At 42.2% G+C, this 20,310-nt stretch overlaps 1 protein-coding gene across 2 annotated transcripts in view; it reads right to left on the bottom strand.

Moving 5' to 3' along the window:
* Positions 1–3,330: 3,330 nt before the first annotated feature.
* The window catches only part of LOC101160329 (semaphorin-6D), a 171,492-nt gene continuing 154,512 nt past the window's right edge, over positions 3,331–20,310 (bottom strand). Inside the window, exons 21-23 of one of the 2 annotated variants that reach the window (XM_020706938.2) lie at positions 12,273–12,523; positions 10,380–10,511; positions 3,331–8,913 (exon numbers count right to left, since the gene is read on the bottom strand). In XM_020706938.2, the coding sequence (XP_020562597.1) occupies positions 7,624–8,913; positions 10,380–10,511; positions 12,273–12,523 (1,673 nt within the window). In that variant the 3' untranslated portion in view covers positions 3,331–7,623. Of the gene's footprint in view, positions 8,926–10,379; positions 10,512–12,272; positions 12,524–20,310 lie in introns of both variants that reach the window. The other variant, XM_011480925.3, reaches the window with a different exon arrangement.

Genomic DNA, 20,310 nt, shown 5'->3' on the forward strand with positions numbered 1-20,310 from the left:
CTAAGTGTGTTGAATCCCTTCATTTCTTTGATGTGATGGAAATGTTACTCCTGACAGCAGCATAACAAAAGAAGAAAAACTGCTGTCATTTCTCCACAAATGTCCTTCGATTCTTCTCGTCAGACGACAGGATGACATCATGACCTACAGTGGGAGGTTTGAGTTTCCAACTAAAACACAGAAATCCTTTTATAGAAAGATATTTTTGTGTGTTTTTAAGTATTAAGACTAATCTACTGATATGATAGTTTTATTTATTTTTTGAAGAAACTGATGACCATTTGGTAATCAGATCACCGCGATTCCAGAAGAGGTTTACCTGCATAAACTCCCTCTGGACTCCAGAAGTTCTCCATCCAGCGTTTTTCCAGGAATTTGTAGGCGGCGACCGTCTCCGCATGGAAGGGGCTGCCGCTTCCTCCTGATGTGAGGAGATCAAGAACTCCACGCCACTCTGTCATCATCCTTACAGTTTACAATCTTTTGACCAATAAAGCTCGAAACTCCTGATTTGATGGGAGCAGAGAATCTCTGGAGGACCCACAGATGTTTCCAAGAAATAAGAAGTATGTGATTGTGTCCAGGATTCTTCCAAAAATAACTACATTTACTGAAAACATTCTGGGAGTCGTGGATGAGACGCCACGACCTCGCAGGAATCATCAGATTCCCCTCAAAGGTTACGTTTGCATTTGTGTTCTACAGAAATAAAAAATCTTGCATTGAATATTTTTAGTTTTTTTTTTTAATTCACAAATAATTTGAATTCATTTTTTATAGAGATAAAAAAAAGACTTTTTTGGCTAAGTTGTAAACTTTTCTTGATGCTTCTCATAGTCGGTTAAAGCAGAGAAGACCTGAAGGATCCTCAGTGTCTCACCTCATCCCAGTTTTTTATCCTCTCTGGAGGATTAAAACTGCATCTCAGCAAAGTCAGCTTCAGGAACATCCATGTCAAAGTTACTGTGACAGAGAGCGGGACTTCTCATGGTTCAAAAACGTTTTTCTTTTTCTTTATCGATGTAAAAAACATAAAGGAATCTCTCTGATCCGTCTTCAATCCCATTTAAGATCATTTACAACATTCCTGAATACTTAAACTGGAGAGAGCAAACATGTCTACAGGGCTGGAACTAAACTCCACCTCTGGAGGAGTTTCTATTATTCTAGATCTCTTTATATACAGCAGGACTTTGGAATAAGTGGATGGGTTTTCTTTCATATTTGGGATTTACGGCATCACCTCTAAAAGACAGAAATCCAAATGAATCTGTGCATGCAGACGGTGAAGACTTTCTCTTGGTGCTCAGATCCAAATTTGGTCCTTCCTGGAGAAAAATCCAACATCTGCATCTGAGTCACTACAGAACAGGAAGGAAGAAGCACGTCAACTAGAAAAATGACACACAGATGGTCGTGGAAGAACAAACGAATCAGCGATTTCAATCAACCAGAATAGCAGGAAGTTTTCTGCTTTCGAGCAGAATGTGGTCGATGAAGAGGCTCATCTTCTAAGGTTTTGGTTTTTGATGCCAAGTCATCCTCTACATCTGCCAATCTCCAGAACACTGGATTTTGGAATTGTACATTTGGTCCATAGAGATACTGTTGAACCTGTTGAAAGGTTAAAGGTCATCAGGACTAAAGAAAGCTCCAACAAAGCAGCCGTTTCCTCTTATTTCCAAAATCTTCTCTCCAACAACATTAAAAAAAATTTATTTACAAAATGACAAAAGTCACCGGAAGAAAAAAAGGAGCTGTTGGTCGACCTCCATTGTTGTTGATGGACTGGACCGGACCGCTCAGTGGAAACGAGACTCAAGTAGTGAGTCCAAAGTAAAAGTCTAATAAATGTGAATGATTTTACAATATGAACCCACTGTGCTGTGATGATGAAAACTTGGACGATGTCTAAAAAAACACACTTAAATACTTTTTTTTCAAATGAAAAATCCTTTCAAACGCAATGCATTGTGGTCTATATTCACCAAACTAGCAAGCGTTGTCGATCACTGGCAGTTCAGAGACTTTTGGGGAAATTCAAACATCCTGAAATAAAGGCAAACAAGGGAAGTGAGGTTAACGTTTTGGTTCAGAGCTTTTCAAGACAACATTTTATGAAATCTTTTGTTTTTTTAAGCAGCAAACAAAACAACTGGAAGACACAATCAGAAAATGAATCACCATCGATATTCCACAGAAGGCTTTATTTACATCATCCACATCATTAATTAACAGTTTGAAGGTAAAACATAAAGGCCCGTACACACCGGGACGAATATTCGCCAGGCGTTATTCGCCAGCGTTTTTCGTCACGTTTTTTGTGTTCACACCCAGGCGATTTTCGCTGACGATGAGTGGAGTGAACATGCAATTTCATTCCCTGACATTAGATGGCGCTTAATGTAAAACAGAAATACTCCTGTACACAAGGTGGCGCTGCGCAACTTTACGCTTCTTAAAGTCGCTTTTCACTCAGAAGAAGAGAGCAAGTATTTACGCGCTTGTCAGAATCAAACAAAGAAAACATGAATATTTCAAGCACCAGTTGCTCCAACTGGTGCTTGGTTCGGGGATATTTTAGAATGTCCGTCATTATTGCTTCGCGGCAGTGTAGACGCTACTTTGCGTCTATCTTCTTCGCTGGTATGTGTGCTCAGCAAGGCAGTTTTGTGTTTGAGCGCCCCCAAGTTGTGTTTTACTGTAACTTCAGAAGCTCCAGACACGTGAGCAAAAGCGCCGTTCTCATTGGTCGAGTAGATTTCGACGCGACGCGTCGAAAAAAAAAAACGAACCCGAGGCGTTTTTTTTTTCCGACGCTTTAACGCCTGGCGTTTTTTCGCGTCGGTGTGCACACTCTCATTGGTGCCCTTTGTTTAGTCACGAGGCGTTAAACGTCGGCGAAAATCGCCGGCGAAATTCGTCCCGGTGTGAACAGGCCTTAAGTGTCTGAACATTAGACTGTCATCCTGCTTTGGGCCACTAGGGGGAGCTGTGAGTCCGTCTTCAGAGTCACAAAGAAGTTGATGGAAACTGAGAACCGCTAAATGAATAAAGAAATTCATATTCAAGGTTACAAGTGCGTATTCATACAAAAGCTTTTTAGAAAATGAGCAATAATTATCATCTTCACGTCAAAGCTCCAAAATGAAAGCCCCTCTGAAGAATCAGGGGCATCAAAGTGAACTTTGAATTCAACTGAAGGCTCCTCTGACAGGTTGGGTTATTTCCCCCCCCACTTTTCTTTGATTTCTCTTTTTGTGTACACGTTCATGCAGACCACTTAGCTCGCTCTGTCCTGATAATTCTATTTCTGCTCAAGAAAAAGTCTTTTTTGCAGTTCGTGCCTCGGGTTTCTTCTTAAAGTGACAGCACTCTTTGGGAGGGGCCTTTTACCACGGTTTTGCTTTACGAGGAATGGAAATGGGGATTTTTGAATTTCTGAACTGAGGTCCGGTTGTTAGAGAAACTAAAACATGTCCGCCTCATGTTCCTGTTACCAAACTCCTGTCTGTTGGTGATTTCAAGGGTTTTCTGTCCCGCATAAGTCCTGGACTAAAGGATGGTTTTCCAAATTGACCCCCCGCTATAAACTTTTCACGCACGTAGTACCCAGTGAAAATGAATTTTGGGATAAGTGAACGACCCCACCCAAAGAAACGATGACATCACAGCCAGAAAAACCGTCAAAAAAAAAAAGAAATGGGGCCAAAATTCCCTTCCGGGGCTCAAAAAACAAATATTTTAGATTCTGCAAATGAAACCAAAACCCAAATACCCAAAGGAAGTGTTGAAAGTATTATGGGATGGCCACCGGTCCTGTGGCTTGGTGGCCATTTTGTGGCAACGTGTGAAATTCGGCTTTATCCCACAATATGGGAAAAGAAAACGTCACGAAAACGTCGCCTTCTTAAGTGGAGAACCATAAATACACTTTGATTGACCTCTGACCTCTGGAAAAAGCTGCCTATAGTACCAGCTACAAAGTGAAACTGTTCTGTTGTTGCCTCAAGCATCATTAGGGAGCTACTGGGGGGTGGGGGTGGAATTGGAAGATTTAGATTTTGAACGGCTTTAGAGTGGCAAGTTTGCAAAAGTGATGTTCCTTTGCATATTTTACTGGAATATTGTGAAAATCTAAAAACCATCATATTTTTCACATCTGGAAAAAAGAAAAGTGGCAGGGTTGACTGGGGCAGAGGGGAAAATGAGGGCGGGGGCAGGGAGCTCCTGCGATACGATGCAGCTTTATTATTATTATTATTATTTTAAATTCAGATTGAAACTAACCTCATATTTCCTGATTATGTTTTTTTTATCGTCGCTTCTGGACTTTTTTTAATTAAAAGTACCAAATAAGAGATTTAGTGGCATAATTCTGACGAAAGCTTCTCAAGAATCCTTTTAGTCTGTGTTGTAACGACAGAAAACGGAAGGGCTCGTGCTGCAGCACGCTATGGCGCAGCGCCGGCATTCCCATGATGCCACACTGCCTGCAAAGAGTTGCTTTTCCCTCCTGCAGACAGCAGAAATGCCATTAGAGCAGCAACTAAGTCTGAAATCCAGATTTCTCCTGCTTGTGTCAGCTGGACTCACTAATTTTTATCTTTGAGTCTTGCAGACGTCCCACTTTCAGAGAACAGAACGCCACCCGACTCCACCAACATCAAAAAGTCCCCGTGAGGGAGACGGGGGGTGATGTAAGCCCTCAACCTCCAGCCCCAACATGAAGCCTCTGTTTAAGTGGAATCATCTCTTTTCATGGAGTCTGCAGCTCTGGCTGGGATTGGACACAGCGGATGCATCGCCATGACGCGGTTTTTCTGATTCGGAGCTCCAGCCGTCCGTCCCACAGTGGGGCGTTCAAAGTTGCGTCAAGGTTGCAAAGCTTATTAGACAGAGCTGCTTCATTAAAGCTGAGCTGCTGTTGCCTAATCGACTTGGTGCAGATAAGAAAACCTAAAAGTGTCTGATGAGAAATAAGTTGGAGGTAAAAAGAAAAGAAAGTTGGGATCAAGTTTCTGTTTATTTCTAAAACCAATTTTTCTGAATCCCAGAAGTTGAAATTTCCTAAAGAAATCCTGAATTAGTATTCCTTTTCCAGAGCCCTCTATTCCCCTTTAACCTTTTTTCTTTAACAATCTCCGTGCCAACCTGATGAAGTTGCCATGGAAACGTTTGCTTTATCTTTTTGAAGCCCAAATATGTGTAAATATTAAAAGTGTTTTTGGACTAAAGCATCCATTCCTAATCAGTTTTGTTTAGTGGAGCTTTGATTAGAAATATATTGAAATACAAGAGTCATGTTTTTGTTTACATGCTTTTTATAAATGTATTAAACATTTGAAAGAGGATTTCCTCTGAAAATCATTTCCAAATGTCAGCCTCACAAAAGCTAAATCTTTCCTGACTTCTGACTTACTTAAGCCCATTTTAATCATCAGTCTCCCGTTTGAACTTCTTTACGATCAGCGTTTTTCTAATCCATACGCCTGTTTTCCCTTTGGACACTTTTACAGACATCCTCATAAATAGTGATCATTCCCAGCTTATGACTTGTCTTTTGTTTGATGTGATTCATGCAGCTCTGACAGAAACGCTGCTCACAGCTCCATACATTCTTTCAGTCATTTTTAACGTAAAAGTCGAGTTTTGAAGAAGTCTTTAAATGCACCAAGAGGGCGAGGATTTGGTTTAAACATAAGATACTTAAATGTGTCTAAATATCAAAAGTTGAATAATTTCAAATGTCCTATAGTTAAAAAAAAAGTTTTTAATTTTCAGTTATTTGGATTACTATAATCAGAAAGCTCAGTTCCTGGTAAATAAAGCATTTTTTAGGAGTTTTAGTTGGACTGGGAGTTTCCAGCATTCAGCCTCCACATCCCATTCACTTTCAGAGGGTTCCAAACGGCAGAAAAGGGCCTTGGAGCAGATGTTTGAGTTCCATCAGGGTCTTATTGCTGTATCTGGTGGCAGTGCTGCTCATCTCCAAAAAAAATTAAATAAAAAAAGTTCTAACCTGCTGCATCTGCGACATGGTGAGGGGGACACAAACGGACGAATTGTAGAAGGCAAAAGTGGGACCGGAAACGGCAGATCCCCTTCACAGTCGGGTATTTTTAAGCCATCTGTGTCGAAACGCTCCTGCCGTCTGCAGCAGACCCAGACCGGAGAGTCTGTTGGAGCAAAGCGGCCAAAACCTGCTGCTTGTTTCAAATTTCACTCATCTTTTTCATCGAATGTTTCCACAAACTGAAGAAAGACCTGATAGCTTTGATCTCAGACTCTGAGGCTGGATACTTCAGCGTTTGGGCCCTAAAACAGATGCACATACTGTCCTAAATGAACTCATTCTGAACTGCTTTGATTCTTCAAATCAAGCCAAAGTTTTGGCTTTCTTCTCCTTTTCCTGCAGAAATGTTCACACCTTGCAGACTGAAGTCAAATCGAATCAACGATTCCAAAAAGATGCAGCTGAAAATCTCCCCAAAGTATGCATCTGCCTGGCAGAAAGCGGACGCAGCCTGCCGCGCTTTTTGAAATGTGGCGTTTACTGGGGAACTAAAGTCACATTAAAACGGTTTCTCAGTCTTATGAATTTCGGAGTTGCAGTTCGGAAACGGATTGATTTTCTGGCAACTTGGACACCGTTTGAGCATGTTTACAGATGCAGCAAAGGTCGCGCTCTTCACGGATGCATTAGGCGGCGTTAACGGAGCAAATTGGGTCGTTTGAGAGATATTATTAATTCAAGAGAGCCAATTACGTAATCTGTTCCAACAAGCCATTGAAATGAAGGAGTCTTAAGGGGGACTGAGAGCATGAACTTGTCATTTGCAGAATTAGTTAATCTCAAATACCAATATGGTATAAAAAGGAACATTTCTGTGGTTTTTCATGAGCAGTTTGCTGTGATTTGGATCCGTCTACTGGATTCTAGTTTCCTTTAGTGCTGCAGATGGATTGGTCTCTAACAGCCTTGGCGAATTTCTTCCCTGCATTAAAGGAGAGTAAACGTCTTTTTTTTGTTTTGTTTTTTACATTTTAATTTCCGTAATAAATTCAGAAACAAACAGAATTCTCCAGCAGACGGTCGGTTCCTTTAGTGTAACTGCTCCCGAGGAGAGAAATGCTGGCGCTGCACTCCAAAGGATGCAGGCCTCCCGGATCATTCGAGTCTGCGGTCCAATCCACTGCTCTCTGAACATTTGCCGACCAAATCCCCGGATCTGTTTCAAGGTGCAACAGCTGGGATCGTCAGATCAAAGGAAACGGCACGAGTCGGGGCTTTTTCCAGGCCAGCCGCCGCTTCCTAGTGAATCGTTAATGTCTTTTGTCCCGCGTTTGGAATGTTTATTTTAGAGGCTGCTTCACTTTCTTGTGAAGGTGAAGTTTTAAGGAGGAACTGGGAGTTTCTCTCCGTGCGGCAGTCGCGCCAGGCGGCGGACGATTAACCACGACTCATCAAACCGGTAGTGAGGTTTGATGAGGACCACTTGGACCCATTAGAGCGCTCATTCAGTCTCTGCGCACGAGTCCAGGGGGCATGTGGGAGAGCGTTCCTCACGAACCCCGCAGCCATGTAAAGGGTGGGGTCACCCCCCCCTCCCCAGCACAGTTTCAGTAGTTGTACTTTCCCGCCTCTTCGACGGGCGCCGCCGCTGTGTTTGGCAGAAAGAGTGGTTTTGGCGGAACTTTGGGTTTGAGGGACACTGTTCTTCGGATGATTGCCGCCCGCTGCACGTGCGGCCCGCCGCTGTAGCTGTGCTGCCGCGTCAGGCAAGCGCTGGCGACCGACTGCCGCTGGCTCTCGCCGTTAATGCTGGTGTTCCTGCCGGCGGCGGTGCTCGGAGGTCCATTGCTGCTGCTGTTTGTGTTCATCCTGGCCAGAAAGTGCGCGTGCCCCCCCCGTTGGTTAAAGCTATGGTGGCGGGGGACGGCACCGCCCCCACTACCCATTTTGATGATGGAGTGGCGCTGAGGCTGATGACGTGTCACCGAAAGCGCCGCCTCCCCGGGCTGCTCAGGAATGACCTGCTGTTGAAGAGGAGTTGAGGAGGAAGAGGAGGAGGAAGAAGGGATAGATGTGGAGGAGGTGGGGTTATTGGAGGATGAGGAGGAGGAAGATGAGGATGAGGTGGAGTTTGGAGCGGCGGTGTCCAGGCGTTTGGGGACGCCCCCTCCTGGCAGAGCGGCGGTACTGTAATAGGAAGCAGACTCCGTCTCGGGGATCTGCTGCTGGTGATGCTGACTGCTGCTGCTGCTGCTGTTGTGGTGGTTGCTATGGTGAAGACTGTGGTTGCTGTGGTGAGTGCGAGGCTGGCTGTGGGGAGTGTGATGATGGTGGTGATGAAGGTTGTGGTGTCCTCCTCCAGAGGAGGACGACGGCCCCGGGAACAGCGAGGAGGAGGAGGTGGAGGTGAGGACCTTGATGCCTCCGGTTCCCGACGCGCTGACCTCGTGGATGTGCTTGAGCAGCTCGTCCAGCGCAGAAACGTCCACCACTGTTTGGGGAAGGGACTGTTGGGAGTGGTGATGAGGTGGGACTCTTCCTCCTCCTCCTCCGCCTGATGCTGATGCTGCCGTGCCTCGCTCATCGATCTTCCTCTCCTCCAGGAGATGCAGCGACGTTGAGGATGCGCCTTCGCGGTGAGCCGCTCCATTGCTCAGAGCGTTGGGGTTGTGGTGAGAGAAGGGAAACACCGGCTGGTTCAGAGAGCTCCCGACAACAGCCATGAAGCCGTGAGCGGATGCGGAGGAGCTGGGGCCCGACTTATGGCTGCTGTCCCTGGCGCCGCCGCCGCAGTCCTGGCTCTTCTCGTACGGATGATGGCGGACGGCCTTCAGGCTCCTGACGTGGAGCTCCGGGGTGGAGTCTGGAGTTGGCAGGCCGGAGAGCTCCCCGTCCCCCTGAGACAGAGACTAAAACCAGGTTAGACCATTTCAGAAGAGCATGGGATACAAAAGCATTCAGTAAAATGATCCATAGCACCTCAAGCTCCTGATAATCCCTTAAATCTTCAACCGGTAATGTGGTCAATGTGAATCAGCTGATTTACGATGATCCGCTACCGTAAAGGGTTACATTTCAGCCAGAGGCTGCTTTTCTCGGCTTCAGAAGCCGCTGGATTTCCGTTAATGCGAGAACGGTTGCAGAGTTACGTCAGTGGAAAGAAGGTCAACAGTGGAGCTAAAGCTGCTGTGCTAAAGGGTTAAGAAGCAAAACATCTGAGGGACTCTTTCACAAAGTCTGGCAAAGTCACCATCATGGCATAATTTAAACAAACGTGTTGTATTCAGTGATAGAAATGCCATATTTTACAGATGCTTAGGTTTAAAAAACACATCAAAAAAGTGTCGTCTTCCTATAATATTCACAAACTTAGTACATATTAGGGCTGCATGAGGAAAACCTGCGATATGCGATATTAGTGATCAATATTGCGATGACGATATAACTTGCGGAATATGAACAAAATAACCAAAAACATCATTTCCATTCCACTGCAACAGTTTAAAAATTATATTCCAAATGACCCACATCTACATAGGAGACGAACATCTAACATAAAAGCGCTCCATCTGATTGGTCTATGATGTAAAAGAGTCCATTCGATTGGTCAAATGCTTATAGGGATTTATTTGATTTGTTAAATGCCTCAAGCTGCCATAAGATTGAATTTACACATTTAATGTAACCATTTATTGCAATTTTTGCCGTCTTTTGCGATATGCATATTGCACAGCTTGATATTGCGATGATGATAAATTAGTGATTTATTGTGCAGGCCTAGTGCATCTACTTAAGCGATAATAAGTACTTCTTACCCTTTTGTTGCATAGATCCTGGTTAAGTGACACTTTTTAGTCATGGCGTGCAGAAAAACGAGACCAAAAGGAGATCGCTTGTGCCAAAGTGCAGCTGGTTGTTTCTGGACTGAATGTTTTGTGATTGGAAGACCTTCGTCTAAACGCGTTTGGTGGGAATTAGGGTGGAGGCCGCTAAAGCGCTAAAACCTTCACTCGGCTAAAGTTGTGAAACAAATCAAGCAGATGTGTTTAACGGGACCGTAACCGGTCCCATGATGGCCAGGTGACCCGCAAACGGCTTTCAGAATGCGAAAAACTGTCAAGATTACCTATTTAGGCCAGAATTCTTTACTGACAGGAACAATTTACTGACAGGTATCTTTAAAAAAGCAACACCAGAACGATTTTATAATGACATCTTTGCAACAAAAGTTCATTTTCTGTTGGTTTACATGCAAAAAAAACAGACTGTCTGGATTTTTTCCCAAACATTATTCCATATTTCCAGGTTTAAACGTAAGTAACAGTAAGTGACATCATGACCTTTACCCTCTGAGCCTTCTTACCTGGGACAGGCTGAGCTCTGGGTCCCCCAGCTGCAGGCCCTGGTGGCCCGGGTCGTGCAGGTGGGGCTCGGCACGCCCGTTAGGAATGAAAGAACTGTACATTTTGGGGGTGGAAACATCCAGTTTGTCTTCCTGTACAAAGACAGAAAATATTAAAAGTTAAAACAAAAACACCAGGAATGCGGGTCTAGGTTTATTTCTGAGAACTTTTACTTGAAGATGGTCCAAATTGAATGGATAAGAAGTTGTGTGAGCAGAATGCCTGCACATGTCATGCACTAGCAATAACCTTTTCATCATCATCATCATCATCATAAAGCTCTTCAACATCATAAAAGTTGAACAAAGCGCCGTCTATTAAAAGCTTGACATAATAAAACCTGATGAAAACCAATGTGCTAAACAAAGGTAAACAAAAACATAAAAGATGATAAATGAAAATGTTTTCATCATCATTCATTCATCTTCTAAAGCCGTTTTTATTCCTTTCGGGGTCACGGGGTTGCCAGAGTCAATCCCGGCCACACGTGGTCGAAGGCAGTGAGGTGAGAGGGCTAACCACTTCGCCACCGTGCAGCCCATAATAATAAAATCAGAGTAAAATCACATGTGAGACCAAAAACTTGGCTATAAAGCTGAGTCGTGAGTCGCGTGAAAACGCTCGTCTTCTCAATATCACGCGTAATTTGTTTTCTGCATTTGACCCCTCCCCTGGGGGAGCGGTGAGCTGCAGACACGGCTGCGCTCGGTAACCATTCGGTGGATTAACCCCCCAATCCAACTCCTTAATGCTGAGTGTCAAGCAGGGAGCCATTGGGTCCCGTTTTTAAAGTCTTTGGTATGACTCTGCCTGGGGTTTGAACCCACGACCTTCCAGTAACAGAGCGGACACTAACACAAGGCCACTGAGCTGGAACACGCCCCTTCCTGACACTTTCCACCCTGTTTTTGATCAGCCCTCCCAAGGTTTTCCACAGTTTTAATAGATATGAAAGAAAAAAAAGACATTTTTGAAACTTCCCACTGAAGTGAAGAGAGAAGGACTCAAATAAGAACATTTTCTTCAGTTTGGTTGATGTCGCACATTCCCACAGGCCTACTAGAAAATAAAATGTTGATTTCCAACTACTCTTTCCTTTTCTGTCGTCGTTTCGTCTGCAATCATGCTGGAGCGTCACATTAGATGCTCTAAATAACTCCGTATCCATGAATTGGAAACCACAAGATTGTCTGGTTTTACTTATAGCCATATAAACCTTACTTTTTTGGGACTTAGATGAAATATATAACTACAGAATCTAAAGTGGGACTGCATTTATCGTGGGTTCATTGATAGGATCTGAGAGAGTCCAGGAAAGTAACCCTGATAAAATTCTAGATTCTGGTAAATACAACCGTTTCAGAAAGATGCAGCTGAGTGAAATTTAAGCAGCAAAGTCAAAAACCAGGAGTTCCTCATAAAAGAATAATAGAGTCAATTGTAACGTCAGAATAAAAAGTGAAGAGTAGCTTCTAATGATCTCCACGCTTTCCCACTGGGAGAAGGGAGGAGGAGAAGATGAATATTAATGCTTCTTAAAATTCAGATATGTACGTTATAGCCTCTAAGCTTGTTTATATAATCTCAAAAATCTACTTAAAATGCATGACAAAAAAGAGGAAAAAACAATGAGCCGTGTGTATGATAAGCTCAAATCTCTCTGCTTTGACTTTCCATGAAGCTGAACACTCCCCCTCTGGTCATAATCCTGCAAAAGCAGCTTGGAGAATTCCTTTTTACTTTAGCATTTCCTGGCATTTAAAAAAAGTCTCCCTGGTGAGCATCAAACCCGGGGAAATGAAAGGAAAATGAAAGCGTTTTAAAACGCTCCTCCGAGTCAAACCTCTACCCACCTTTGGCTGTCCGTCCAGCAGCCCGTTGAGTTTAGCCAAGGATCGTAGCGACAGAGCGTGAGGCAGGGACGCCTCGGGGTCCTTCCCCAGCCTCCTGGCCCGGTGGGAGGAGCTGCGGCTGCAGTAACACGACACCAGGAAACCCGACAAGATGGCTCCCAGGAAGAACGCCACCAGAACGCACGCTATCAGCAGGGTGTAGTGGACGTTAGCGCTGGCTCGCTGGTCTGTCTCTGGAAGACGGCGAACGCCTGGAAGACACAGAACAGGGCAAAGGAGGAGAGAATTATTACATCTGCAACTAAAGGATAAAAGATTGATTGATTGGAAATTCAAGTATTCCATTTCACTTACTGGGTTTCTACATACATTACAAAATAAAACCATTGTCCATAAACACAGCCACATAAAATACTAAATAAATTGTTAAAACAGTTCATCTGAAAACAAAAAGCAACATCTTAAGCCCGGTTTGCAGGTTTAGTCACATGAACTCGTACAGGGCGCGTTTCTAAGGCAACACCTGAAGAAAAGTCATGAAAATGGAACGTACCACCATCGTGAGTGTGGTAAGTGTATCCTGAAGTATTGCTCAGAGCCCTGGACGTTTTACACACTTGTGATGTGTGGGTGATGCTGTTGTGCGGTGTTCTCTTGCTACACTCGAGTCGTCAGTTAGGTACGAGCACTGGCCCTTTTACTGACCACCCGCAAATGCCGCACGGACAGCGTGTGCAAGTTATACGCACGTGCATGCAGGACGTCCACACAAACTACACTCTGAGTGTCTAATGTCGCCTGCATTTCACTGACTCCCCTAACTTGTTTGCTACGACCGATCGCCCGTAAAATGTGAGAGAACATTTCCTTTCTACGTGGTCACAGAGCGGTCTACAACCTTGAGATTTCATTGGTTTTGTGGGTTTTCACCGGCAGGGAGCCGGTATCCACCTGTAAGGGCAGTTGTGACCAGGGCTTTCGGTAAAGCCACTTAAAGTCTCAAATGGCTACTACCATCTTAAAAGGTTGAATCATGCAATTTCTAATAAAAGGAACGACGGATCCTTCTAACATTAAGATCTCTAGAGGGCGGCTGTGGTGCAGAGGTAGAGCGGTCCAGCTCTGATGGGAAAGATCGCAGGTTCGGTTCCCCCTGTCCTGCCTGCACATGCGTCGACGTGTCCTTGGGCAAGACCCTGAACCCCACATGGCTCCTGGTGGTTAAAGGTGGGAATCGGTGTTGCTGCCATCAGTTTGTGAATGTTTACTTGGGTGAATGGGACAGTGACTGTAGGGCGCTTTGGGCCTTCAAAGAAGGTAGTAAAGTGCAAAATAAGGAAACGCCATTTACCAATTAAAGGACTAAAACTGCCTGCAAACACAAGAACATGAAACTGGCATTATGCAATAAAAAAACCCAACAACATTTTCATAAACTCCAATTCCTTCACTTAAAAATGAAAATGATGAAGATAGATCTAAATGGTTTTTTCCATTCATATTACCGCGCTGTTTAAAAAGTGTGGTCTAGGAGAAACAATGAAGTCAAATCAGTGAGCATAAGAGCCCAGTGGAATGCAGATTTTGAATCTGGTTCCCTGATGACAGCCGCAGACGTCTTTCGCTGAACGAGCAGAAATTTTGCTGATGATAAGTTGACAAGAGAGCGGAGGGAAGAGTGGAAAAACAGATGGAACAGAGGTGAAAGCAAGGTGAAAACAAAGAGAAAAGAAAGGGAGGACGAAGAGGATCATGAGGAGGAGGTGGCTCACAGGTGAGAGAACGGGATGATGGAGGACGATGTGACGAGGGCAACAGCTGAAGGCAGTGAGGGAGGAGAGGAACGGAGGGAGAAGTGGTTGGAGATGGGCCTGATAAAAGGATACGGCCATGCAAACAGCAGGAGGAAGAGGAGGAGGAAGAGGGGACGTGAGGCAGATGAAAGAGATGGATGATTGTTTGGCTCCGTTCTTCTCATCAGGTCCACATCCAGCATCAAAGCCTCTCAGCTGCAATGACTCATCAATCTGTTCAGCCTCGGCCCCACGGTGACGCACACCGAAACGCCCACACGTCCACCACGGGGGAGCGGATCGATTCCACAAACAAACGGCGAATTTTGTTGAGATCAGCATCGTGACAAACGGCCGAGGTCACCGGGAAGTTTAAGATTCCGGCTGTAGAGAACACAAGAACCGCTCTGAAGAGCAGCGAGAACAACCGCTGTGACCTAATAAGCAAAAGCAAACGCCTGTTGTGTTTGCGAAATGATTCTGGCTGTCAGAATGAGGAGACAAAATAACATCTTTTATGCACATTAGCTTTGATATTCATGCACTGCTGACATGTGGCTCACATGTTTATTTCATCAAAGTTCGTCACTATAAGGACAAATCGGCAGCCTGGAAATGTCACATTCAAGTTTTTAGGTCTTCTCCGAAAAAGTTTGAGGATTTTCCAGTTTACCTCACAGATGTGGGATTTTGAAATAGTACTTAAGCCCTTCTGCCTGTCGTTTCAGTGGTATTTCTGATCATCTTTGCAGTTATTTTTAAATCAAATGTTGCACCCGGGAAGCTTTTAGTTGAAGCAAACTAAAAAAACTGAAAAATCTTAAAGGATCCAACTGAAAACAGAAAATTAGTCTATTAGTTGTTTCTAAAAATAAATAAATAAAGCATTTTAACAATAATGTAACAATCGATACTTTATTTGTTAAGGATTTAAGATTTTCTGTGGAGATTTTAAATGCAAATTAAAATCTTTTTGAATTAACATTTACAAAACTAATTTCAACTTTTTTATGTATTTATTTAGCTTTAAAGTGTTTATATGCTTCCCCTTTCTATCTTTTAGTCTATACAGTTCCTTCTCAAACTATTAGCCACAGCGTTTCTACTTTATGGTTATTGTTTGTTTGCTGCTGTTTTAGTCTATTGTGGTTTATGACTTTTTATTGCTTTAACTTATGTTTAAATAGTTCTTTTATGCCAAGCACCTTGTGTTCTATGTTGTGTTCTATGTATTTAAATAATAATAATAATAATAATAATAATAATAATAATAATAATAATAATAATAATAAAGTGATTTAAATAAATACACTATTTTGTCACTTTTGGCTATACTTTGAATATTGAGCTTTTTCATTTAATTTTTTATAACAGGTTAGACTAAAGTTATTGTGTAAATAAAACAAACACAGTTTGGTGCGTTCTCATACCCTTTCCACGCCCTTTACTGTTGCCTCCAATGTTGTGACGAGACGATTTGAAAGGGGACAGGATTTCCACACACAGCATGTCATGTAAAGAGCTTTTATTGCGATCGTATGACTCGTCTTCTGTTTTATCCAGACTAGGGACTATGGGTATACATGAGCATCATTGCTGTAATCCAGCATGTTTACATCTACCACTGGGTGGATGGATGTTCACTGATGTGAATAAATAGTTTCAGAACGCCTCATTCCTAAGGTCTACTAACATTTAGACGTGGCGTGTAGAGCAAAACCATAAAATGGAATGCAGTTAGGGTCATATGTTATGACTATTAACCCTTAGTAGTTCAAGGCCTTTTTTGTAGTGTTTTGTGTGGCAATGCTTGACATCCATATTTCTGTAGCAACCCCTAGCTTCTTTTTTTTGTAATTTTTTTTTTATTATATTACACAATCATTCCACAATAATAATAAAAAATTAAAAAAAAAACAAATTCCAAGTAGTACATAAAATTAACATCAAACGTGCTGACATAAAGATCAAAAGTTTAGAGTAAAAAAAAAAGTATAAATCCTAAAATAAAGCAAATGCAAGCTCAAAGCTGTCTCTAAAATGCATTAAAAAAAAACAGGCGAACCGCCAATAAACACGAGGTTTCAAGGATTTATGCAAAGGTTTATCACAATTTGTGTCATAACTCTTGCATGGTTTTATTTTGAACCAACAATTTCAAAGTTAAAAACCTTTTAGAAATTCTACTAATGTTGCATCTGATGCAATTGGTAAACTTACAGGTGAGGGCAGAGACTACGAAGGGGTTAAGACTCATAAATGTCAAAAGGTCAATAATGTTTTCATAAGAAATAAAGGGTCTTTTCTAGCACAATTTACATTCATATAATAATGTACAGAGTTCCACCTGTTGGAAGGGATCACTCTTTGTCCTAAACTCCTTTTTTCCCCTGAAAGCTTAGCAGAGCCTCATTTTACATGACGGTCATTCTGCTTTACATTCACAGCCACACAGTCAGTGGGCAACCACCAGATCAGACCACATCTCAACAGGCTGATGTACTTTTTTGACTTAGAGGGCATTTTACAGAGTATTTTGCACATTCAGAACCACTGTCAGCTGGAAAAAAAAAAAAAAGATTCTGACATTCTGTGACGGTTTTGCATTGATCCTCCAAAACGTTTGTCTAATAAGATGAGTCAGAACGATTCAGTATTCTCTTTTGTAGAACAAATGGATGGTTTCATCAAAGTTAAAACAAAATACAGTCGAGCAGAAAACATTGACTCTCCTAACATACATTGCATAGCATGTGCTAAACATCATGGGAAATAGCAGCAGCAAAAGCGCCAAAACTACAAGACAGTTATTTGTCTCGGCAGACAAAGTTTCAATCAATTGAACTTTTATTTATTGAGCACTTTCTGTAAATTTGAAAAATGAAACACAGACTTTTTTTAAAATAAATCATCTAAGAGAATACTTTCTAAATAAAATATCAACATACTGATAAAAACACAGTACAAAGTTCTTTAAAAAAAACTAGAAAATATTAATAAAGAGTTGTTAAAAGATAAACTATAAGTCTGCTCCCTCAGAGTCCTCGAGGGTTTATATACGGTCAAAGAAAATTAGCCTTTGCACATGCAATCTTGGTCATTTTAGTTCTGCAGTGCAAACATGAAATATTGCGTTACCTTTGAATGTTTTAAGCTTTTTTTTTAACTTGAATTCCTTTTTATCAGATTTTTATTTATTTATTTGACTGCCAAGGCTTCTACAATGTTTGGAGAAAACAAACGTTTCAGTGCCCCTTTAAGGAGCCGCCGAGTCCGTCTTAATATTTTATAGCCGAGTAAATTGGTCAGTTGCTGCATGTCCCTGAAATTCTGATCAAAGGGCCAAAAATACCCAGCAAAAAAAATAAATAAAAAAAATTTCTTTCTCTGTTGCCAGTTTTGGAGGATGGGGATTTTATTCCCTGCTCCCTGACAGCACAGGACTCAAACAGACTACAATTTCTAACCTCAAAGCCGGCGTGGCCTCCAACCCTCCGAGGTTCTGCTTTGATATCAGACACCACGGAACAAATGCGCCTTTTATGCAAAAAGTCCTCCTGAAATAGAGCTTGGTAGTCATTACACATCCAGACAGGATTAACGCACACAAACACGCATCCCCCCGTGTTTAAAAGAGACGATTTGGTGTTTGTTATTTGCAGCCTTTCATCCCCGTCCTTCACTCAGACGGTTATAAATAGAATGATGGAGACACGCAGAAAAACATTATGCTAATTGCATTCCCCTGCCCATTTTCCTGCCTTCTTTCCTCTGTCACTTTGAAAGCTTCCCCCGTCTTTGTCAGCATTAAACTTTCTGGCATCACCGCTGAAATCTCTTGCATATTGCTCTTCTGTCAGGCTAAAACCTACCTTCTGTCTCTATAGCCCCCCCTTTTTTCAGAGCGTTCTTAACCTGCATTTGCCTCTACCATCATCCGTCTTCAACTTCTTACCCCTCTCCATCCCTTCATCCTGCCGTGAAGGCCCTCCTCTGCCGTCTATCTTTGTAGTTCAGCTGGAATCAATAGCGTCTGTCCGGGAAATCTAATTCAATCAATCTCACAAATGAACCATATAACTGGATTAAGCCAGGAGAAACGGGAACTGAAAAAGCCTAAACATTCAGGACAAAAAGATGATGTGCGATATTTTAAATAAAAACAAATACTTTAAAATCAGTAGGAGCAGAATCAATAAAAAATAATCATTAATTAAAGAAATGAAAACTCTGTAGCCAAAAGTGACGGTCCGAACACCGCAGTCCATCCTCAGAAACGACCCCCCCCATTAGCATGCTCCATCCAGCCTGTTCCCCACAGGATCCATTGGTATTCACGTGAAGCCAGACAGCAGTGACAGTCTTTACAGAAAGAGGGACTGAGAGAGGGAGGCTGACACGTAAAAGAAATGATGAGACAAGAGAGGCTGACGGGGGGGGGGGGGGGGGGGGGGGGGGACTCGGAATGAAAGCGAAAAGGAAGATGGAGGGGACATTTGTCTGAAGAGAGAGCAAAGAAAAACAAGAGACCTTGTCAAGGTTGACTTTTTCGCTTCAGCGCTGAAAACGCTGCTGATACACACATGCACACACACATACACACACATGCACACACACACACGCAGACACGCACACATGCCTGATTCAAAGGTCAGACAATTCGCACCTTGAACAGCGCAGATGTGTGTACATGTGCATGTGGGCGTGCGGAATAAGCAGCCTGGAAATCGCTGCTCTTCACACCTTTGGGTGCCTTGGCAGTTTGTGGTTTTTCCGTTAGCCTCCAGTATTATTGAAATGAATAAAGAGGCACGAGCTGCATCAGGATGTTCAGAAGGCTTTGGGAACGCGCACAGGCCAAACAAAAATTCAGAGATCCTCCTGCAAACATATTAAACCGAGCAAAAACGGGAACAGTTACAACACCGCTTCATTTCTAATCAAATGTTCCTGCTAATCATGAGGAGTATAGAGATTTGTTTTAATAACAATATCATAATTTGTGGGATGGTGATACGATTCATAGTCTATATTAAGGCTGGGTGTCACCAATAACTTCCAGACAATACGATTCAGGTGGACATAAACTGAAACGTTGTTTTTTTGGAAACCTAAGACAGAGCAGTACGTATTTTATTTCACTATCACTATCTTTATGGTGGAATTTTTATTTTAAGCTTTGTTTCAAATTCCGTTTTTATTCTGTGGGTTTAATTTCTTTTAACTTCAGACAAGCTTTGCTTGTTGACCTTCTGTTTTTATCTGTAGAGACGTTTTGGTCAAAATCTTATTTCTGAGCAATATTATTAAATATTGATTCATTTTAGGGTTAATACAGCTTTTTTTTTTAGCCATCAAATAAAGAAAAACTTTGATTTTTAAACACAGCAGATTGTTTTTTTCCCCTTTAACTGTTTTTATGTACTTCTAAAGTTCTGGATTGGGATTTGGTTTCAGTCAATAAAACAAATCACAGAACTGAGAAATATCGTGACTAAAACTTCCCAAGAAAAACTGTTTGCTAGATGAAGTCTGATTACATATTTTTCTATAATTTCCTTTCCTCCAGACTTTGGGAGTGCACCAAGCATAAAGTCCATCATTAAAGCCTGATTGCAATATGCTAAAATTTGCCTTGGTAATTATAAGAGGGAAATGTTCATAATCGTGGAAATAAAAGCTTTACTTTCCTGCCCGTCTGCTCTTCCGTATTTGTGTACGAAATCTTCCATTATTGAGGCAGAATCTTCATTTGGGTTTAAAAATGCCTTTTTACCCTCCATATCAGGCAGAAATAAAACATTAGAGATAAAGAAAAAAGAAAAGAAAAGCATTTCAACCCACTTAGAGGTGAGAATTCACTAAACTCTGCCATAATTTGGGTTCGAGGGGCTAAGTGTGTGTAAAACGCCCTCTTTGAGCCTGAAGACAGTCATTTAGGAAACATGACAACAGCTCAGGGGAAATCTGGGCTTCATAAAAGAGGAAAATGAAGTGAATGCTCCAGTCCATTTAGAGTTAACCCCCAAAATGGCATATTTAACATGGTTTCACCTCTTGAGATACGATAAAAGAGGCTTCATCGTGACAAAAGTATCTAGTTTCTACCCAGATTTGGCAAAAGCAGCAACCAAATGATAAAAAGTTCCATCTAATTCAGCTTTGACATCATTTGGCCTTTCGCAAGATTTCAACATATTTGAGGTACTCAGTGCTTTTCTCATCTTTTTTTTTTTTTTTTTTAA

The sequence above is a fragment of the Oryzias latipes genome, chromosome 11 (assembly GCF_002234675.1).
Source record: "Oryzias latipes chromosome 11, ASM223467v1".
Taxonomy (NCBI): Eukaryota; Metazoa; Chordata; class Actinopteri; order Beloniformes; family Adrianichthyidae; genus Oryzias; species Oryzias latipes.